Source organism: Schistocerca gregaria, chromosome 5 (assembly GCF_023897955.1).
Source record: "Schistocerca gregaria isolate iqSchGreg1 chromosome 5, iqSchGreg1.2, whole genome shotgun sequence".
Classification (NCBI taxonomy): domain Eukaryota; kingdom Metazoa; phylum Arthropoda; class Insecta; order Orthoptera; family Acrididae; genus Schistocerca; species Schistocerca gregaria.
This window is the reverse complement of record NC_064924.1, coordinates 97,893,960-97,917,969: the sequence shown is the minus strand read 5'-3', so window position 1 is coordinate 97,917,969 and position 24,010 is coordinate 97,893,960. Positions and strand designations below refer to the sequence as shown.

At 42.8% G+C, this 24,010-nt stretch overlaps 1 protein-coding gene across 1 annotated transcript in view; it reads left to right on the top strand.

The window, feature by feature from the left end:
- LOC126272006 (uncharacterized) overlaps window positions 1-5,977 on the top strand; it is a 216,196-nt gene extending 210,219 nt beyond the window's left edge. Inside the window, exons 2-4 of the mRNA XM_049974493.1 lie at window positions 2,890-3,294; window positions 3,366-3,573; window positions 5,509-5,977. Of these exons, the coding sequence (XP_049830450.1) occupies window positions 2,899-3,294; window positions 3,366-3,573; window positions 5,509-5,882 (978 nt within the window). The 5' untranslated portion in view covers window positions 2,890-2,898 and the 3' untranslated portion in view covers window positions 5,883-5,977. The remainder of the gene's footprint in view (window positions 1-2,889; window positions 3,295-3,365; window positions 3,574-5,508) is intronic.
- The last annotated feature ends 18,033 nt before the right edge of the window (window positions 5,978-24,010 follow it).

Sequence of the window (24,010 nt, the reverse complement as noted above, 5' to 3'; positions counted from 1 at the left end):
ACCACCTACCGACGGGTTTAAATTTTCCTTAAAGTTAATCGATGTCCCCTCTCGTTCCAGACAGCAGACTCCATTAAACGAGGTTCCATTAATGCGTAATAGAAATTTGTAGAGTCTTACCCGCTGTATCAGGGTAAGCAAAATTTGCATTGCACTGCCCACATGTTATGTATTCAGTATCATGCACTAGAACCATGCAACAACGTCTCGCAGAAAAGACCACCAAAGTCTCCAAAATATCTCACTTATTCTACATTACGAGAGAGGTCCAACAACTATGTACATAAGATAAGCACCGCCCATTAAACAGCCATACGCATATGGCACCTGCTTAGCAGTGTCTGGGGGTTGTTAGTAATACTAGAAAAAGCAGTTAGAAAAATAAGAACGTACCATCTCACCGTCATAGGGACGGAAGCAAGTCAGTGTGGACACCTCTAAATTTGGTGTGAAACTACAAAAATTCCTTACGGAGGCCCTGAGTGCATTTTACTAATTGAATTTTAATTACAAGTCAACCACTAAATGTCAGCTTTCAACATAACAAAAAAAAATTATCACATTGGTTAAAACATTTTCGCTAAACTTGCTAATATTCTATGCAGAAAATTTTATGCCAAATATTAAATAAAACATTTATTGTTCGGGAGAAATGTAAAGTGTCCTACACGCGGCTATGTGGACTACGCTGGTCTGTTACGGAAAGTGAAAGGACTTGGATTTTTTGATGGCGTTACGCTATTTCATAAGGCAGCGTAATTTACGTGACAATCTTCAGCATTTAGCTATGTATGACATCTTCGCGTATCAAATAGAGCTCCAGCAACATTAAAAAATAATTAACGAACTACCTACATTAGAAATGCTACATTATTTCAGAAGAATCGTAGCAGAGTGAATAAAAACAGGAATGCAACACCTGTATACCGAAAGCTTAATGACACATTTATTTCGGAATTCTTTCAGTTTTTCAAAAACAACGTATCTCCAGTAAAACGAAAACAAACATGCACTATTCAACAGTACTACCGGAATAAAGTACATGCATAGGAGTTAAAACTTTGCGTCTGACTGATTAGTGTAAATGTTTCCCGGTAGAAACCCCACGAATGTGGCGCTGGTGTAGCAAGCAATTTTGCCATGGCGTCACGGTTTCGGTCGTCTACACGCGCACCAATTTATCGGCCGACCGACCGCCCACTTTCGTCCCAGCCTACACACATTCCAACCGACTGAACTCGGTGATTACAGCACCGTGCTGTTGTTGTGATATGTTTGCTTAAATTCATTGAGATCCCGCTTGGTTTTACACAGAAACAGAAACGGGAGTTTACCTTGGCTGTTATAGGTGCAACAAGACCCAAATTAAAAAAAAAAAGACGAAAAGAAAGTCGGGAGAAGCTGTGCGCAAAGTGGCTAATACAAGGAAAGCAATTCACCCCCATTCTGTTACTTAATCAGCTGGCAGTTAATTATTTTCGTTATCGTCTAAGTAATGATGAAAAGTGCTTCCCGGAACTGTTGGAAAATCACCAAACCATTCTTAACGAAAAAGAATACGGTGCATACGTGAAAGAGGCTGCAAGCTTGCAAGGAGATGATGTCAGTTCTAGCCATTGGCGAAAGCTACGAGAACCTCAAATTAAGTATGTAGAAGAAACGGCGTCCCCTGTAAGTTTAACAGCCGGCCCTAGTGGCCGAGCTGTTCTAGGCGGTTCAGTCTGGAACCGCGCTACTGCTACGGTCGCAGGTTCGAATCCTGCCTCGGGGGTGGATGTGTGTGATGTCCATAGGTTACTTAGGTATAAGTAGTTCAAAGATCTGGGGGGCTGATGACCTCAGAAGTCCCATAGTACTCAGAGCCATTTGAGTCATTTGTAAGTTTAACAAATAAATTTCGAACTAGAAGAAGAAAGGCAACAGCAGTATCAGCGCACATCGTCTAATAAATACAGGAACAGACATATAAGAAATGAAGCATTTACCAGCTGTTAGAACTGTAAAAATGGTCCTACACTTTCCTCTTCGTAATAGAAGGTGTGGACGTAGCCTGGACTTTTGTCACATTTCTAACAGTGAAGGTAGTATGCTTCATGAATACGAGTCCATCAACTGTCTGTTTTTCAGCGTTTTTCCGATGTGTATCGGAAGTGAAATCTAATATCTAATCTATCGGTGATTCGGTTTTTAGATGTCATTCCCGTTAAATATTCCGTTAAATATCGGAAACAAAACCTATAAACTTAAATACACACGGCTGAGGACTTTTGTCCCCTCTATGTGCCACACGAAACCGTTACGTACTCAACATGAAAAAAAAAAAGTGCTTCTCATTTGTTTCATATATACTGCTATACTTCTCGCATGAAGTGTTCCACAGACATCTGCAGTCTTTAAAATTTTATCCGTCTTGCACCATGTCGTGTGTATTAGAACAGCATTTAGACCCGTGCGCAGTGGCGAAAGACATATTTTTGTTGGGCGATTGGCACTACATCGCTACACACAGCACACAATTTGTTGGGCGGATTATACTACTGAAGTATTGTATTTAGATGAATCAACATAAAAGCATCTAGATACTGAATAAATATTGCTACTTGTTTTGAAAATAAATGTGTGCATGAAAGAGCTAACGGTAATGTTAGTAACAGTGAGACACGTCAGACAGTCACGCCCTCTACCGTGGAACGCACAATGACGAGCGCCTCAGTGCTATAAATTCCCGCCTGAGCCCAATCTGAACGTAGTCTTGTGGTGATCACCGGTTTCTTAACAGCCTGGTATGGGGACGTTCTCCGATCTCATTGCACAGTTTAATAGTGGTGGTTATAAGTAACTGAATTTTATAATGTATGAGTGGTAATTGTATGTTTAAATTAGTTTTAGCAACCCGACATGTGTGAATCAACCGTTATGAAGTCTGAAGATGGCAAGCCAGTCCAGTCTGAGGGCTCTGTTCCAGCAGCACCTACTACTGCACCGGCCAAACTTTCTGCAGTTGGGGAGGCGCCAGAGCAGACATACAAGATGGCTGAGCTGCTGAAACACTGGCCTACGGTGGTAATCGCTATCCAGAAGAGCAGAGATGCGTATTGCTCTGTAAAGCAAAAGGCCAGCATTATCACCTGGTCACTTAACTTGTCCGAGAAAGTTGTTGCTTCGGTTCTCGAATTTGCAGAACGCAAACTGAGCAGCTTGCGGCCAATTATTCAGTACGCAGACAAAGCAGTTAGCGAAGGCGTGGTAGTAATAGAGAAGAAATTTCCCGCAGTGAGGGAGTCGCCGGAAAAGGTAACTGTTAATAAATGTGAACTCCGAAATGGTTACGTGAAAACAGCATAACAAATCTTTTTCCTTTTCAGCTTTACGATGCTATCACACAACACATAACGAAGATCGTGCGCCCCGCACTAGATAAAACCGAAGCGTTAAGCGAAATCGGCAGGAAGAGACTTGACAGGGTTGCTAAAACGATAATAAACAAATACAATAGTATGATCAAGATAGTGGACAGCTGGATGGACAAGCTGGAGAACCAACTGAACGGCTTAGAAGCTGAAACAGCTTCTGGTGAGTAACGTGCCGAGTTTTTAGCAGTAACAGTTAGTATTCAATGAAACAAGAGTGACGCAAGACTTCCTACTTATCTACTCATTTTTCACAAATGCGTGGAATATGTACTTATCCTGGAAAAGGTTGCATACAACATTTTGTGCATTACATGGAATGATACTGCAGAAGCTTGAATTTCCTGTTGCGTTTCCTTATCTCAAAAGGATCATCAATTTAATATCTCTATTGCACCTAGCATGCAATTCAGACATGAAAAAATATTTTAATTTATAACTTAAAGCCACTCAAGGCCCATACCGGCATGATGGTCAACGCCAAAGATCTAATACCATGTCTTCCATAATGGTTTTCACTAGGTAACGTATCGCAAGATGTGAGTACTGTTAAGTTGACGACTAACACGTTCTTATCTGGGGATAAATTGGGTCGAAAGTTGAACGACGGGTAACGGTTTAAAGAACAGACAAAAGTGGTAAGGCAAGAGCCAAGGAAGGAGAGGGAGAACGGACGGAAAACCTCAGACAGTTGAAAGTTCGGGTTTCTTGCCGCCTGCGAGTCACGGAAAGATAATCTTTAATACTGGTGGGTTCAAATGGCTCTGAGCACTAGGGGACTGAGTTCATCAGTCCCCCTAGAACTTGGAACTACTTCAACCTAACTTAAGGACAGCACACACATCCGTGCCCGAGGCAAAATTCGAACCTACGACCGTAGCGGGCGCGCGGTTCCAGACTGAAGCGCCTCACTAGGTACTATGCAGGCCGACTCCTTTGGTGTGGGGTGGTGTTAGTCGGCGGCTGCAGCTAGGTCCAGTCCTGGTTCTCGGTCAGCATCATCATTCCTATAGTGGTTTGGTTCATCGTTCAGTGTCAGGTAATATATCGCATTAACATCGACGGGTAGTGTTAGCGGTTTGTGCGTTAGTATGCGAGCTGGTCGGATTTAATAGCAGCTGGCATATCCAGTCAATGTTGCTGATTTGCAAGGACTTGGCGATGTGTCTGTGTCTGTGTTCACCTTCGAATTGATGAGTCGTATTAAATAATTAATCGTAGTTCTATATACTCGTTGCTTCATGCACAATACCTTTGCCACTTTAGTTTTCTGTTAAGCACTCCCCCAGTGTTGTTGCCATCACTCCAGAGAGTGATTCGATACAGTTTTACATGCTACTCTGGCCTGTACAAGGCTATTCATCTCCCGGTACCTACTGCAACCCACATCCTTCGGAATCTGCTTAGTGTATTCATCTCTTGGTCTCCCTTTTCGATTTTTTACCATCCACGCTGCCCTCCATTACTGAATTGGAGATCCCTAGATGCCTCAGAATGTGCCCTACCAAGCGATCTCTTCTTGTCAAGTTGTGCCACAGATTTCTCTTCACCGAAATCCTATTCAATACCTCCTCATTAGTTACATGATCTGCCCATCTAATCATCTGCAGCACGACATTTCGAAAGCTTCTTTTCTTCTGTGCTATTTATCGTCCATGTTTCACTTCCATACATGGCTACACGCCATAAAGATACTTTGAGAAACTACTTCCTCACACTCAAATCTGTACTCGATGTTAACAAATTTCTCTTCTTCATAGACGCTTTATTTGCCATTTCCAGTCTGCATTTTCTATCCTCTCTACTTTGACCATCATCAGTTATTTTGCTCCCCAAATAGCAAAACTCCTTTACTACTTTAGGTGTCTCGTTTCCTGATCTAATTCCCTCGGCATCACCCGACTTAATTGGACTACATTCCATTATCCTCGTTTTGCTTTTGTTCATCATCTTATATCCTCCTTTCAGGACCATGTCCCCCAGTACACAAAACAAAAGGAGGTAACACGTCCAAAACAGTGTTTACTTCCGAAGTTGTTCACACTGCGAGAACGCTGCTTGCCGGCCTTGGCGTGACTCGGTGTGTCTCCTTGTTCAGATTCAGAGACAGCTGCGGCAGAGGCGACATCTTCTGCGGCACGGACCCAGACAACAACCACCGCCAGCCCGACACCTGCGCCCCCAGCGGGCCACGTTCGGCAGGCGCTGCGGCTGGGAGTTGGCGCCACCACGGCGCTGGCCGCCTTCCAGGTGGGGGCAGCCCTCTGGCTGCTGTCGCGGGCGCCGCTCGTGGGCCGCTTCTTCAGGGAGGCGCCGCCGCCCACAGCCGCCCCTTCCCCGTCTTCGTCCTCCAGTGGCGCCCCATCCGCCAGACTGCCGACTCCGACGACTTCCGAGGAGCAGCCGTTGCCCACAGCTCAGTCCACGGACTCATTCCACACGGAGCAGTTGATCCCATTGCCGCAGCAGTGATCACCGCCAGATATCTTCCCGTAATTCGAAATTTTGTATAATGCATGTAGTCAACCAATTTTAAGTTATTGGTGAAATAAAACAAAATGCTGCTATTTATGTGTACACTACTTTCAATCCATAACTCAAATAATGGCATACTGAAGTGCGTGTCATTTACGACGGCGGACGAGCTTAGGTTCGTTCTCCGCATCTGACGTCACAAAACAATGAACAGAGAACGTTGCCAGAGCTCAACTGCAGTGCAGTGCACGGACGAATGTCTTCAGTTTTAGAAACGTTCAGTGTTAAAAATAGGTAATACAACAAAAGCAATGTCTCGATAGCAGACTTTCTATAAAAGAACGTTTGGATAAAGCATTATTTATTATAATTGCTTCATATTCTACTAATTAATTAATCCAATCGAGCACTAAGCCTCGTAATTCAGGCGATAGCAAGGAAAGGCGTTTGTATCATTCTCACTAACCGCTTTTTCGCAATAAAGAACAGCGGTAATTGCTTATTTCCTGTTGTACTTCGACGAGACGTGAGTACTTCATAGTCGTAGAAACAGCATTTGTCGGTATTCTGCGTGATATTTTAGTCCTCCAGGAGGTCTATTAAACGAGAAGCTGCGTTAGCCTAATGGTTGAAGTGTTTGGCTGCTAAGTGCACGGTTCAGAGTTCAGACCGTGTTTGGTGCTTCATATTTTATTTAGTTAAAGACAATACAGGACGTGCTTGGATCAAGGAACAGTCGGAATTATAGTTGTAAACTGTTGTAGTTGCGCTGGAAAAGTCCCCGAGCTTCAAGCGCTAATAGAAAGCACAGAAGCTGATATCGTTATAGGTACAGAAAGCTGGCTAAAGCCTGAAATAAGTTCTGCAGAAATTTTTACGAAGTCTCAGACGGTGTTCAGGAAAGATAGATTAGGCAGAATTGGTGGTGGAGTGTTGGTGTCTGTCAGTAGTGGTTTATCTTGTAGTGAAGTCGAAGTAGATACTCCGTGCGAATTGGTGTGGGTGGAGGTTATACTTAACAGCCGAATTAAGTTAATAATTGGCTCCTTCTACCGACCCCCAGACTCCGATGATACAGTTGCGGAACAGTTCCGAGAAAGTTTGAGTCTCGTAACAAATAAATACCCCACTCATACGGTTATAGTTGGTGGGGACTTCAACCTACCCTCGGTATGTTGGCAAAAATACTTGTTCAAAACCGGTGGTAGGCAGAAAACGTCTTCCGAGATTGTCCTAAATGCATTCTCCGAAAATTATTTCGAGCAGTTAGTCCACGAACCCACGCGAATTGTAAATGGTTGCGAAAACACACTTGACCTTTTGGCCACAAACAATCTAGAGCTGATAGAGAGCATCATGACTGATACAGGGATTAGTGATCACAAGGTCATTGTAGCTAGGCTCAATACCATTTCTTCCAAATCCATCAGAAACAAACGCAAAATAATTTTATTTAAAAAAGCGGATAAAGTGCCACTAGAAGCCTTCCTAAAAGACAATTTCCATTCCTTCCGAACTGACTATGCGAATGTAGACGGGATGTGGCTCAAATTCAAAGATATAGTAGCAACAGCAATTGAGATATTCATACCTCATAAATTGGTAAGAGATGGAACGGATCCCCCGTGGTACACAAAAAAGGTCCGAACGCTGTTGCAGAGGCAACGGAAAAAGCATGCGAAGTTCAGAAGAACGCGAAATCCTGAAGATGGGCTAAAATTTACAGACGCGCGAAATTTGGCACGTACTTCGATGCGAGATGCCTTTAATAGGTTCCACAACGAAACATTGTCTCGAAATTTGGTAGAAAATCCGAAGAAATTCTGGTCGTATGTAAAGTACACAAGCGGCAAGACGCAGTCAATACCTTCGCTGCGCAGTGCCGATGGTACTGTTATCGACGACTGTGCCGCTAAAGCGGAGTTATTGAACTCAGTTTTCCGAAATTCCTTCACCAGGGAAGACGAATGGAATATTCCAGAATTTGAAACACGAACATCTGCTAGCATGAGTTTCTTAGAAGTAGATACCTTAGGGGTTGCGAAGCAACTCAAATCGCTTGATACGGGCAAGTCTTCAGGTCCAGATTGTATACCGATTAGGTTCCTTTCAGATTACGCTGATACTATAGCTCCCTACTTAGCACTCATATACAACCGCTCGCTCACCGATAGATCCGTACCTACAGATTGGAAAATTGCGCAGGTCGCACCAGTGTTCAAGAAGGGTAGTAGGAGTAATCCATCGAACTACAGACCTATATCATTGACGTCGGTTTGCAGTAGGGTTTTGGAGCATATACTGTATTCAAACATTATGAATCACCTCGAAGAGAACGATCTATTGACACGTAATCAGCATGGCTTCAGAAAACATCGCTCTTGTGCAACGCAGCTAGCTCTTTATTCGCACGAAGTAATGGCCGCTATCGACAGGGGATCTCAAGTTGATTCCGTATTTCTAGATTTCCGGAAAGCTTTTGACACCGTTCCTCACAAGCGACTTCTAATCAAGCTGCGAAGCTATGGGGTATCGTCTCAGTTGTGCGACTGGATTCGTGATTTCCTGTCAGGAAGGTCGCAGTTCGTAGTAATAGACGGCAAATCATCGAGTAAAACTGAAGTGATATCAGGTGTTCCCCAGGGAAGCGTCCTGGGACCTCTACTGTTCCTGATCTATATAAATGACCTGGGTGACAATCTGAGCAGTTCTCTTAGGTTGTTCGCAGATGATGCTGTAATTTACCGTCTAGTAAGGTCATCCGAAGACCAGTATCAGCTGCAAAGCGATTTAGAAAAGATTGCTTTATGGTGTGGCAGGTGGCAGTTGACGCTAAATAACGAAAAGTGTGAGATGATCCACATGAGTTCCAAAAGAAATCCGTTGGAATTCGATTACTCGATAAATAGTACAATTCTCAAGGCTGTCAATTCAACTAAGTACCTGGGTGTTAAAATTACGAACAACTTCAGTTGGAAGGACCACATAGATAATATTGTCGGGAAGGCGAGCCAAAGGTTGCGTTTCATTGGCAGGACACTTAGAAGATGCAACAAGTCCACTAAAGAGACAGCTTACACTACACTCGTTCGTCCTCTGTTAGAATATTGCTGCGCGGTGTGGGATCCTTACCAGGTGGGATTGACGGAGGACATCGAGAGGGTGCAAAGAAGGGCAGCTCGTTTTGTATTATCGCGTTATAGAGGACAGAGTGTGGCAGATATGATACACGAGTTGGGATGCAAGTCATTACAGCATAGACGTTTTTCGTCGCGGCGAGAGCTTTTTACGAAATTTCAGTCACCAACTTTCTCTTCCGAATGCGAAAATATTTTGTTGAGCCCAACCTACATAGGTAGGTATGATCATCAAAATAAAATAAGAGAAATCAGAGCTCGAACAGAAAGGTTTAGGTGTTCGTTTTTCCCGCTCGCTGTTCGGGAGTGGAATAGTAGAGAGAGAAAGTATGATTGTGGTTCGATGAACCCTCTGCCAAGCACTTAAATGTGAATTGCAGAGTAGTCATGTAGATGTAGATATCGAAGTGTCTTACGTCACGAATTTTGTTCGTTTGAATGAAATTTTTTGAAATTTCTAGTGGCAACTAAAATCGACCATACGGAAACTATACGCTATGGATTTTTCCCTCTGCAAACTCTTCAAAAGTTCGAGCAATGGTTTACTACATCTAATGCTGCACAAGAACTGCGTCGAACATCGAAACAAAATTCATTCATTTATGAGGGGAAGTTATCAGTCGAGATGGGTAAAAATCAAATTTTTGGGCGAAATAGTTTTTCTGGAATCGAATGACAATGTGTGTCAAAGCAGTCGAAACTCCATGTGTTTGCACAGGCGAGCAGTGCAGTGAAGACAAAATCACGAGGAGTGCGGGGAGCACGTCTCTGTAGCAGCGAAAGGGTTAATGCGGCCGCGGTGGCTTTACTTCATAGACTGCGCCCTCCCCCTAAACGTACGTAAGTTTGCGAGCTACACTATGGCGCTTCTCCTCTTCGCGCGTGCCAACGCAGCAATCTCCCGCGTGTGGGTGTGCATGGGCGAACCGCCAAGATAAAAGAAATGAACTATAGAACGCTTTCAACATCGCTGGAAATTGTTTCAGCAAGCCAACGTGCCGTATTAAATCTGTGGGCAGAAAAGTTCTCATGGGAACTAATGTAGAATTTGTTTTCACTTACTACACAAAGCTTGCTTTCTCTACTAATATTCAGCTCTGTTAACAAGGTTAATTGCGAAGCTGTCACAATCGAGTATCAAATTTCGAAGGTATTAGACACTAGAAATTAAAGTTAGTGGACGAACACGAAAGTGCTAAATCATTCAGGATGTAATGCAGATACTAAGATAACCTAGTAGGACTCATATGGAACACTAGAACCTCCACTACATTTCAGTAGACCTCGTAAGATGTCTAACGAAACTAGAAAAATTCCGTCAAATTCAAGTGGAAAAGATTGGGAACGTGTTCCTTTCTTACGATAGTGCGGTGCCTGTGCTGCGAACATTGCACCGTTCATCTCAACGTAGGAACTGCAATATCGTGTATATCCGCAGATACCAAGCGGCGTCTTCCCATTACGAATGTCATCGCTGTTCAGGAATTACGTCCCTTGAGTTAGAATACAGGCAGTGACACAGGAACTACGACATGTGGAACTTTGTCTGGGGCCCTATTCTGTATCGTTCATATCGATCGGTGTAGTTGGTTCGTTTCAGTAGTGACGTCATTTTCGGTTCTTTATCGCAATATCCTATTCATAAACACTTTCGCTGCGGCATCGGTGCAGGCGCGCAACTCTCCAGTGTGGCCCGGCAACATGCGAGTGAGGGCCGGTAACGCTCGTAGCCGACGCTCCTAAGCACACCTCAGCTACAGCCTGACGTCAAGCCCTTGTAAGATCTGTTGGATCATGTTCTATACTGACTTAATCATCACACCTGAGATACACTACTTCCAATAAGCTTCGACTGTATTGTGGTCATGTTTCAAAGTCTGTTTGCTGTCTGACACCTATAGGGGTCACAGGTGTCATTTAAATGTTCGTGATTTGTTGATAATCTAACAAAAAATACAATTCAAACGAGCAACACATCCACAGCATTCAGGGAAAATTTGGATTCCAAAACGCAAATTCTTAAGAAGGAAAAAGGAGACTGGATTGATTTGAAATTATATTTACAAGAAATGGGCATTTTTAAGATTGACTCTGATAGGGGTCGTCAATTTAGTAGCATGTTTGCTCCTGAAATGAGAGAATTAGCTGTCTACATTTATCATAGACGCCCAAGGGGCGCCCGGATGCGTGGAAATTTGTAAGCGAAACACACCCTACGGGGAGGCTTCTCTCGTGTCCCCCATCACTTCAATTGCGGTGTTATCAAAACAAATTTAGCACAACAAATTCTTTCGCAAAAAGCTGAAGTGAATGCTTTACAACGCAATAAGAAATAAGCCGACATAACAAAAAAGAAAACCTCATTTTCTGAGTATTCGCGAATAAAAGTGCTAACCTTTCTCGTCATGAAAAGAAACCATGCAATGGCAAAAGAAATAAAAGAAGTTGTCTTTCATAATCGGAATTTCCCCGATATTATCGCGTTTTTTGCTACTCATGGGAAATTATACAGCAATTCCAGCAGTATCCAGGTGTGTCTGGACAGGTTGTACACTCGTATGGCGTATCAGTGAGCTTGCCTTGTTCTGCGCACTTCTACACCACTTTGTCATAACTTGCTTCTTCACTGCAGTAGATTCCCGCTTTTTGACAACGTGTGTGTGTGATGTTTCTTTCTCACATCTCGTGGAACGTCCATTGGTGGAAGGAATGGTCATTTTATTTCCTGAGTATTTGTTGTACAAATATAGAGAACTGAAAACTAGGTTTCGTGACTATTTGCTGGCGCGCATTAGTCACTTGCTGCATAACATTTAGATGTTATGTGGAAATGTGGGAAACCTCTCGTCGATCCTTCCATTTTACAATCACAACTCCATTAGAATACCTCGCAACTGTCTCTCCTCTCACATGTTTTGCCGATATAACGTCTTCGGGGGTGTATTTCCTATTTAATCTCAGGGTACCTGTGGAATGTGTTTTAAGGTTCAACAGAGTTGTAGCTAAATTAAAACTGCTATAATAATAGTCCAAGTGAATGTGATGACCAACATGCAGCTTTTCTGCCATCAAAAACATGTCTCCACTACTTTCCGTGTACACAGCGCACTTATTTATGAAACCGTCTGGATTGTTGAGCATGTACATTTAATGCCATATTCATTACCTTTGCTTTTTATGTATTGGCTAAATGATAATCTTCCCCTCCAAAGAATCATTGATTCATCTATTGATACATCTTTTCCCTGGTAATACACTTGAGGCATTCTCGTGATGAAATAATCCAATATGGGTCGTATCTCATATAAACGATCGCCTTGTTTTGGGTTTCCTCGAAGTGGATTTTTTGCAAAATGCAGAGAGCGTAATATGATCAAATACCGGCCTCTGCCTATACTCATCGCTATTGCTCTATTCTCAAACACCGGTTCTTTCTTCATGTAGTCTTGTACTCGCGGATACTTAACGTAACCCATATGTAACGAAACTAGTAATTCGCCTATACTTAGAGGTTTCCATTTACAGATCCTAGATCCCTCTTCTGTATTTTCGCTCAGAATATGTTGACTGCTTTATCGTTCGTTTCGTCAACTATAAGTCGGAATAATTCGTCTGTTACCAAAATCAGAAGAAATCCATAGGAGAATTGCTAGCAGGATGATTCTGAAGCTGTGCTTCCACGCTATCCTCACTCTGCAATTCTTCTGCAGCCTCTAAATGACAATCTCCGTGGTATGCCTCGTCCTCACTACGCAGAAAATCACTGTCGTCTAGTACACTTAAGTAACTGTTCCTCTGTCTATTTAACACTTTTCCTGCTCCTTTTCACATTTGAAGGTCCAGGTGTCGGTTCATTAGCCGCTATTACGAACAATATACGTTCGATAACTGCCCACACAAAGCAAAAGTTTAGACGCTTTGATGCTAGCTTAGAGACTGCAGCTAGACTGAGTAATTCGACAGTGAGCTTCTGAGACATGTTACCGAAGGTCCTCCCACCGACTTTTACGACAATTGTACCGAGAGGTTTTGGATTTCGGTGTGGCCCTGTCGATCGGTGAGCTGTGGTTTATGTACACCTATAATTTGTTATTTTAAACATATTTAGCTGTTTTAGCTTTGGATTTAGTGATTGTGTTACTAAGGAATCACCAGAGGACGCATCCGGTTGGAAAGTGAGTTGTGAATTGCCCTATCTGTTTATTGATTGGATAGCCACTGAATTGCTATTTATTTATTTAATGGGATAATAATAATTGTTAAAATGTGGCAATTTTATTTAAGCACTGTTTTTACTCTTTCGATTGTTGCGAGTTGGCTATAGTAAAATGCTGCGCGTTTTGAAGAATACACATTTTATGAGAATTATTTGGTCCAGGAAACACTTTTGCGATCACGGTTGCGATTTAGACGGTATTCGCGTAATTGTGCTGATTAAAAGTTATCGTTTCCGAAAGACGCAAGTTCCAGTAAATCTGTGTGCACTTTTGCGCATATAATGAAAATATTCATAACACGTCGCGTAACAAAAATGAAACATGCGAATCACAACTGTGATCAAACGAAGAAAATATTGATAACATAAATGTATCGTCGCTGTTAGTCAGGACAGGCTCAGATTTGACCTTGCAACTTTTAGTTATACGAAATCACAAGACTTTACACTTTAGAGATATTTGTTTTGAATAACTTGTATTTACCCTCTCTCTCTCTCTCTCTCTCTCTCTCTCTCTCTCTCTCTCTCTCTCTCTCTTTACAGCCTTTATACCTTCACATCGATTAAGGAACTTTTCCTTCTCTACCGACCACTACGACAACAATATTCACACCCAACAAAATGACTTACATCGAATTATTACATGCTTAACCCTTAACAATCATATATAGTTTCGTAGTACAAACAATGCTAATTTATTCCGTGCACTAGAAAGTCTTTGATAGACTGAGCACAAAAATGAAAATAATAAAATTATAATTACATTTTTAATATCATGAATACTTCCTTAAATAACGAAAATAAGGTTTGACATCGTTGTATTATTTATTTTCATCGTTGTAGCACTACAGTTCATAATAGACTATTTTCCTTTGTTAGAAATATGGTTATGTTATATTGTTACTGTGAATGATTAAATCCAAAAAGAAAAAGTTTTCGGTCAATATTCTCTCGAAATACGTGTTACTTTAATGCTAATAATGGCTTACAGACCATTAGATAGCAAGTCATCGGCTCTGCTTACGTATATTTACAGCAGTGTGAACTGACGTTACTAGTGACTTTGTGTACTTTTTCCCACAAATGGTTTAGTTAGTAATTATCGAAACGTGTTAACAACTTTCAAGTAACAATGGAAAGCAATTATGTGAAGCCTGATATTAGAAACCTTCCAAACTATTACGTATTTCTGACTTACGCAGCATCGTTTGGCAACGAAGTCAGCCGACGTTCCTCCACAATAGTACAAGAATTGAGCCACGCGTAGCTGTTGTTTAGAGTAGACAAGTAGAGCCGGCACGGTAGCTCAGCGTGGTCGGTCAGAGAGCTGCTCGCCCTCTGCGATTAAAAAAATAATAATAATAATAATACGGGAGTCAAGGCATCGACGATCAACTTGAACTGATGTCTTGGGACGTCCGCCCAGACCAAAATCAGCGAACTATATCGAACAAAATAAATAAATAAATAAATAAAAAGTGGTTAGCGCGCGCGGGATTGCTACTCGAAAGGACACAGGTTTGCGCACAGATGGGTGCAAATTTTTTTTCCTTTTCATATACACAACACGTTCTGAGACATTGTTATTCGTGTAAGTTAAGATTTTTCTGCAATATTACTTACAAGTAAGAGCGCACTTCCTCAGTATTGAGTTCGTGATTTCTGTGTGTTTAAAATACGAAATTGTTGGAGATGACATTGCTGTGAGTGAAACAACCGACAGTGACCTTTATATTTTTTCTTGTCAGAAATATTCACCATTTTTTCCGAATATGTAGCGATTTCCGAGTATGCGGTTGGACAGGAATCTAAGAGCACAACTTAAATTACTGGGAATGTAATTAGCAGCAGTCATCCTCATAATCTTGCTTGTCACAAGTCTTTATCTGCGATCGAATCGTCAACAACAGTAAACAGAAATGAAAGATCTCCACCGTAATATTTTTAGACTTCAATTATAAGTGCCTCTCCATACGCAGGTTTGCCGTTTTTGTTACAAATAAAATACCCATATTGCCGGCAGGAGTGGCCGTCTTGTTCTAGGCGCTACAGTGTGGAACAGCGCGACACTGCAGTCGCAGGTTCGAATCCTGCCTCGAGCATGGATGTGTGTGATGTCCTTAGAACTACTTAAACCTAACTAACCTAAGTTCTAGGGGACTGATGACCTCAGAAGTTAAGTCCTATAGTGCTCAGAGCCATTTGAACCAAAATACCCATAAACGATAATCACAATAGCAATCCTTAATGCACTTTCAATGTCATTGTTGAACCTACTAACCTCATTTTCGTCCGACATTTACTCTGGTATTTTAGCAACACTTCGTACTGCGAAAACGCAAGTTCGGTACTGCGAAGAATAGCGCGCCTGCGTCGTCTGCTACCCGCTTTTGTTAGTGGCGCTGTGCGCATGCGAGGATGTGCGGCCGCTTGCTTTTGATTGGTTTGCGCGACGCGAACCGACAACAGCGCTTCGGTTCTCTAGACCCGAACGGTATCGCTACCGAAATGCATACTGATTAAAAATGGCACTCTAGTTCCAGTACTAGATTGTTCGGAGCTTTTGCGTACCGAAACTAGCGGCACAGTGGCGGGAAGATACAGAACAGGCACCCTTGCCGTGAGTCCTGCACGGATAGCCAAAGCACTTAAGGCGACGGCTCTCCTGAAGTGCCCGGTCCGGCACGTTTTCACTGTTGTATGAGTGCTTCTGCATATTTGCGACTGCGAATACAATTCACGAATTTTTTTCTAGCTTATGCGGGGTTCAAACAGAGTTTGAGTTATGCAGCAAACAACAATATCTTAGATTGTACAGTGTCTAGACATTAGCTTTAACTGACAACAGAAACTCCCCATCGTATCTCTCCCCCGCCCCCCTCCGAGATCAAGTTGACGCAGTGGATAGCCCGTCAAAAACTGAACACAGATAAAGCACGAGAACAGGAAGGTGTACTGGTGTACTGAATTGTAAAAAAAAAATTGTAAAAAAAAAGGCAAAATAGAAACAGTGAACTGATAGCCGGCACGGTAGCTCATTGTGTTCGCTCATAGGGTTAGGTGCCCTCTGTAATAAAAAAACTGATTGAACGGGACAATGAACTTGCTGTGTGTCACGGGATGTCCGCCCTGGATAAACGCGATGAGCAAAATAAGATAAATTGTCACAGCGTTGGACTCCCGAGTGGGCGAACAGAGTTCAAACCTCATACGTGCATTTTTTCTTCTTACCCTCTTCTTCTCCCCCTCTTCTTCTTCTTCTTCTTCTTCTTCTCCTCCTCCTCCCACCCCCTTCTTCTTACCCCACTGTCCGCGGCATTCAAATTTGTGTGTGTGTTGTTAAGTAACGTCCATTTGAGACAGTGAGATGTAAGGAAGGGACCTATAATGAAAATTGATTCTGCACAACTACCCTATTAACAGCTGAAAGGCAGCGGCTTTCGAATGCGAACCGCAATGTTCGATGACAAGGTGACACGTCATCTGAATCCTCCCTGGAAAACAAGTCTGGTGTGTCATACATGGCACTGGTGACAGCACGTGTCATACAAGAAGAATCTACTAGCGACACATCTAATTTCTACGCCTGGTACGTGAGGCATGCCTCCTTGTCAGATTTAGGTGTTTGTATGAATGTGATCACTGTCAAAGAAATGATGGAAACAATAGTTTGTCACATAAGCTGATGCAAAGAAACACAAGTTTCACAATCACACAAATTAAGCTCTGTCAAAACATACTTGCTTGCTCCATTAACTCGATTGTTTTAAGTACAGCGGGCAGTTAATATGAAGCCACAGCGCCGCTGCTGTTGCGTGCTGCTCTATATTGAACTTGCCGTCCTTCGACCGTTCACTGTTCCTATTTTGTTCAGTTCACCTCCTTCCTGCTTTCATGGTTCATCTATGTTCAGTTCTTGACGGCCTGTCCATTGGACCATGGATCGAATGGCTCTAAGCACTGGGATTTAACATATGAGGTCATTAGTCCCCTAGAACTACTTAAACCTAACCAACCTAAGGACGTCACACACATCCTCGCCTGAGACAGTATTCGAACCTGCCACCGCAGCAGCAGTGCAGTTCCGAACTGAAGCGCTTAGAACCGCTCGGCCACAACGGCCGACGTCTGAACCACCTCAACCTTGCATCTGAGGGGGGTGCCATGAGGAGTTTCCCTTGTCAGAAACCAGAGCGATATTACGCACTAAATGTCACAGTAAGTAGAATCAAAACAGTGTACGGGCAAACAATAATTGGCGCTGTTGAAAGTTTCGTTATTCTTAGCTGTGTAAATGAATTGCCCTTCTGGTTACGTGGGTTTTTCTAAAACTATACAATGTGTTTGTTTAAAATATAAATTCTGTTTTAGATCCTCAGAAACTAGTACCCAGAACAACCACCTCCGCCGTAATAACGGCCTTGATACCAATTGGCATTGGGTCAAACAGTGCTTGGATGGCATGTACAGGTACAGCTGCCCATGCAGTTTCAACACGACACCACAGATCATCAAGAGTAGTCACTGGCGTAATGTGATGAGCCGGTTGTTCGGACACCATTGACCACACGTTTTCAGTCGGTGAGAGATCTGGTGAATGTGCTGGCCAGGGCAGCAGTTGAACATTTTCTGTAACTAGGAAGGCCCGTACAGAACCGCAACACGCGGTCGTGTATTATCCTGCTGAAATGTAGGGTTTCGCAGGGATCGAATGAAGGGTAGAGCCACGGGTCGTAACACATCTGAAATGTAACGTCCACTCTTCAAAGTGTCGTCAATGTGAACAAGAGGTCACCGAGACGTGTAACCAACGGCACCCCATACTATTACACCGAGTTATACGCCAGTATGGCGATGACGAATACACGTTTCCAATGTGCGTTCACCGCGATGTCGCCAAATACGGATGCCACCATCATGATGCTGTAAACAGAACCTGGATTCATCTGAAAAAATGACCTTTTGCCATTGGTACATCCAGGTTGGTCGTTGAGTACACCATCACAGGCACTACTGCCGGTGATGCATCGTCAAAGGTAACCTCAGCCATGGTCTCCAAGCTGATAGTCAATGCTGCTGCAAACGTCGTCGAACTGTTCGAGCAGATGGTTGTGGTCTTGCAAACGTCCCCATCTGTTGACTCAGGGATCGAGACGTGGCTGCCCGATCCATTACAGCCATGCGTGTAAGGTGCCTGTCATCTCGACTGCTAGTGATACGAGGCCGTTGGGATCCAGCTCGACGTTCCGTATTACACTCCTGAACCCACCGATTCCATATTCTGCTAACAGTAATTGGATCTCGACCAACGCGAGCAGCAATGTCGTGATACGATAAACCGCAATTGCGTTAGGCTACAATCGGGAAACGTGATGATACTCATTTCTCCTCCTTACACGAGGCATCACAACAACGTTTCACCAGACAACGCCGGTCAACTGCTGTTTGTGTATGAGAAATCGGTTGGAAACTTTCATCACGTCAGCGGGTTGTAGGTGTCGTCACCGGCGCCAACGTTGTGTGAATGCTCTGAAAAGCTAATCATTTGCATATCACAGCATCTTCTTCCTGTCGGTTAAATTTCGCGTCTGTAGCATATCATCTTCGTGGTGTAGCAATTTTAATGGCCAGTAGTATAGTTTCACCTCGCTTATATTGCTCTACCATTCACTCGGCCCTTGTTAACATCTTTTCTTTAAAAATACTTAACCGAAACAACACTATGTACTACCTGTAGACCTTTTGCTAGTTGCCTGCAGGAGGAAAGGTGGTGTGGGAGCAGGAATAGCAAGGTCTCGCAGCACTAACAGGAGTAGGAAAACAGGGGAAATAGTCATTCTGGATCAGGAATTTGATATAACATCTTCCCAAAGACCGTTTTCGAAAAAGAGAGGGACAAGGGAGATAAAGTATGAGACAATATCATCTCCCTGCCCTTTGCTGATGAGGAACCTGACTTAGTAACAACATTCCTCCAAAAATAGGAAAGTTACTGGACTGTATGACATATTTCCCGAGTTCATTAAGTAACTAGGATGGTTAGCATGACAATAGCTACTTAAATTTTACTGTGAAAAGCTGAACAGCGGAAAAATCTCTCAGCAATATAAAATTGCAAAAACAATTGCTGTACTAGAGCAAGTAAAATCTAAAGAAGATACAGCGAACTACCTTCCTCTCCCACTACTAAGCTTCTGTTACAAGATGCTGGAAAGTTTATATGATAATTATTACTTCATATCCACCTATCACAACTGAATAAAACAAATATTTCTTATCACTTAAATGACGACTTAATATTTGTACAGCATCTTTAGTGGCAAATTTCATATATATTCTGTTCTACCTGCCTTCTTTTTTCCTGTTACACAACTGTTCTTCATCTGCTTTTCGCCATACGAAATTTACTTTCCACAGCACTACAAAATGGATGAAAATAGGAAAAAAACACATGTAGATAGTATCTATGAAATTTGCCATTGAAGATAGTAAGAAAAAATTGTTTTACTCATTTGTGATAGACAGATTTAAATAACAATTATCGACATAATATTACACTCAACTCAAGACGACAGAGCAGCAAATTGTAATGTGCAAAAACTACTGTAGAACAGAATATATCGTGGCATCACCCCCACCACCACCACCAACAGGGTTTTCGTGTAAATCGGAGTTGCTGAGAGCTAGTTATCGCCCTCTATAGAAGTAGTTTGAGAGGGGGTCTGTCTGGGGGGGGGGGGGGGGGAAGGAGGGATGTAAGTGGGGCAAAAGCCCAGTGAGTATTGGAACTACCTGTGTTCTAGCACAAAGTAACGTCACCCAAGATGGCGGCGATAACGTCATCCAAGATAGTGGTTTTTGGCAGGAAGTTTGAATTTTGGGGGAAGAAGGTCATTTGGGCTACGTCCACTAACCTGACCCACCTGGCCCCGAAAAATGGCGGGAAGTTCAAATTCCAACATGATAATGCATCACACCAAGAAACATGGCGGGAAAAAGGGGCTTCTCTTTATTATTTAACCAGGTTCAAGCATGTGTGTTCTCCACGAGCTCTAAAGCCCAACCAGCTTAGTTCGTATCGTCGCCACCAGAGAGCGCCACTGATTTGGTGGGAAGTTTGATTTTTGGCAGGAAGAAGGTCAATTGGGCTACCTCCACTAAACAAACCCCCTCCCCACCCCCTAGGAAATGGGGGGAAGTCCAACTTCCAAAATGATAATGCATCACATGTAGGAAATGCACTTGACTTTATTATTTAACGAATTTCAGGCAGGTGTGTTCTCCACTGCAGCTGGCTTAGTTCATATTGGTGCCACCAAAGGGCACTCTCTTGACGTCAGATCAGGACACAAGTACAGTTATTCAAAATGGCTGCACCCAATGTATCTGCCACGAGCTCCGGAGCTCAGTTCATATCGTGACCGGCACAGCACACTACCGAGACGTCACCTGATGACACAAGATTGTCTGCTCTCTCTTTCTCTCTCACACGCGCATTATAACCAGACACGTGCCACGCCACTGATCAGCGAGCGACTGACCCCTTACGTCACACACCCTCGGCCGCCACCCTCCATACACGAGCCGGACATAGTCTTCCGTAAATATGCTAACACGCTCATCGCGCATTAACCTAACAATTACCTAAGTACTTAACTGCATTTTAATTTTAATCATATTAATTCAATTTACAATTTCATAGAGGTATGAAAAGGCGTTCAAATATCTAATTTCAACTAATTTTCAAGGATCAGACCACCACATCTTCCTAGAAACCATCGCCGAGTTTGAATTCTGGCAGTAAAGAAAGGTCACTTGCATTTTCGCTACCAACCGAACAAAATTGTGCAAAAGAAACGACACTTGTACTAGCCTTAGCCACCCGACCGCCACTTCCTCCTAGGAACCGGTGTCAGGTGTGAAATCTGCCAGTAAACAAAGCTGACTTGCGTTTTCGATACCAACTTAAGAAAATTGCTGGAAACAAAGCTCACCACCACCACCACTAACCTAAATCGCCAGACCGCTACCTCTTCCTAGGGGCGGGTGGTGAAAGGAATTAGCATGCCCTATGCTGATGGAGAGAGGAAGGAGTGTACATTATTTATTTGGGAGGCAATGTATTTATGGATGGAGTATATGTATCACAGAACACATGCTCTGACATGCCACACAGCATATAGACTGGCAAACTACTCCAACATAACTAATGTATGAAGCTCTAAACACACTCTTGCTAATTGTAAACCATCAAAAATTATACATTGCACAACCTGCAGACATGTGAACTACTCATAAACAATGCAGAGATTTTATGTCCTGATAGCCAATCAAATCGTATATTGTCAAAATAATAATCCATCCAAAAGACTCTGCTTGCTAATCGTCAACACCAGCCTTTATTTAAACAATTAGAGGCAGCACCACCACCAAGTGTATTCACCACTAAGTCCATAGCCCTACTGACTTAGTTCATATCGATGCCACTAGAGGATGCTGTAGTGACGTAAGTACCGTAATCTAAGATGGCGCCACCTAGTAGGTTCACCACACGCTCCAGATCCCAACTGGCCTACTACATTTCGTCGTGTCCAGAGGACGCCACAGTGAGTCCAACTGATGACGCAAGTACAGTTGTCCATGATGGCGGCAAGCCGTGTGTTCTCCACGAGGTCTAGTACCCAGTACCACCAGCAGAGGACGCTATAGCCTCTTCCGTTATGTGAACCAAGAAGGTGAGGGGAAACGACTCAGGCTGCTCTGAGATGCAAAGGAGAGTAAGGATTGACAACACTCTATTTATTTTGAAGCAACTTATTTAACGATAGAGTGTATCTATCACACTATCACAAAACACCAACCCAGATGTGCCGGGGGCCATGCCATGTTGCACAGCCCACAGACACGCATCCAACTCGTAATTTCAGCACACAATAGCAAACTACTCCTAAATAATACAGCACATTGATGTCTAGACACGCTAAGTACTCGTAAACTGTCCAAATAGCGCATATCACAGCCTTCAGACCTTGTAATGTAACTGAAATGATGGTAGGCTGCCAGTAATTTGGAGCCCACGCGTCGGAAACGGGCGCGCTGGCCTGAGACTGCCAGGGAGCGCACCGTGATGCCATCTATTGCCGAAACCGGGAATTAGCACTACCTGTCAGACAATTCACTAAGCTCTGGGACACAAATGTATTGCTTTTTTGTTAATTATAAGTTTTACTGTATAATTTAATGTTGTTAAGCTCTAGTAATAAATCACTCTGACTGGTATGAACTCCAGGGTAATAAATATAAAATTTCTTAAACACTAAATGATTTCGATAAAAATGTGGTGGGGGAAGGCCCCCACTCTTGGTGATACGAGCTTCGCTCGTGGTAGCTGGAGACACTGGGACTGAACAATAGAATGGCCTGGGTAGTGTTGACGTGATCGGACGTGTGTAACTGTGCTCATACAAAAGTGATTGTGCAACGGCGAAGAGGCGAATGTCGTGGCCGTTTGTGGAGTAAAACGCTTCGAATGGTTATCGCAGTCGCCACTATGTCACTGGGGCTGATTGTAAGAGTTCCTGCGCCCAGATTTTTTGGTGAACGTGCAGTAGCTTATACGAGTGCTACGGCTAGTGGTTCCAGCCGCCATTAAGGGCATGAGGCGTGCAGAGTTGCGTTATCCACATACATCTCACCACCAGCACGTCTACCCAAGGCAAAACTGCTTCCAATTGTTAATTCGTACTTTATAGAAATGTAAAAGGAGAATACCAGTTTTCTTTTTATGCAAGTACAGAGGACAGAATACAGTTATGAGTAAAATTACGACGCATGTTGTTCATTGTAAAGTGTAGTAACCTTAAACATAGTAAAGTGAAATCAGACTGAGGCCACCATCACCTCATTCATTTACAATTCCTTTTGTTGTAGAATACTTTAGTGTATAAGAATGTTGAAAAGAGCAATGGTCACACCAGAATGAGTCGTCATTTCATAGTTAACTTAAATTATTCTGAGTAACTTTTTAAGTAACGTCACTTAAATAATTCTATATCAATTGTTCAAAGAGTAATATCCAAAATCATTACATAAAGTTGAAGGATAGAATTTTGTTAGCCCAAGTTGCATAAATAGCCTTGGTAGTAATTACCAAGTCAACACACAGAAATTGAAAGAGTATTTGCTTTGTTGAATCACCTTGAATGATCAGTAATAGTAATATTCCAAATAAGTTTATATTCAACTCAAGCCATTTCACTTTGAAACGAGCCAAAAATTGATTTATTCTTTTGCTCCTTCAGAGCTGGTGACTGTAGTTATAAGTATTTTCAGGAGGATTCTACAGTAAGTCTGCTGCTCTTGTCGTGCTGATTGGATTATCCACTGCTGGTAGCAGTGATGATTCGATACAAGGGATCACTACCAAGTTAAGTGGGTCAGGTAGGCAGTGTTACCATGTGAACTGTAGGGCATTGTAGTCCGTGGATCGAACCCGTTCAATCATCACAGATCTTTGGGAAATAGTTCAGTTAGGAGTGTGCTTTAATCATTAGGTAAATACTGGCGAGTAACGGTCAAAATGTACATGCAAGTGAATTTAATAGCTTAGCAAGGTCCACGTAGCCCATAGTTAAAGTTGTGCAATGGCGAGGGTAGGAGCGGAGTAAAAGTGAACTGAGCTTGTGGAAGCTGTGCTGTATTGAAATATTAACAACTGGAAGTCACTAATACCTCTTACCATTAGGACTGAGCTATTTACTGTTAAAATATGT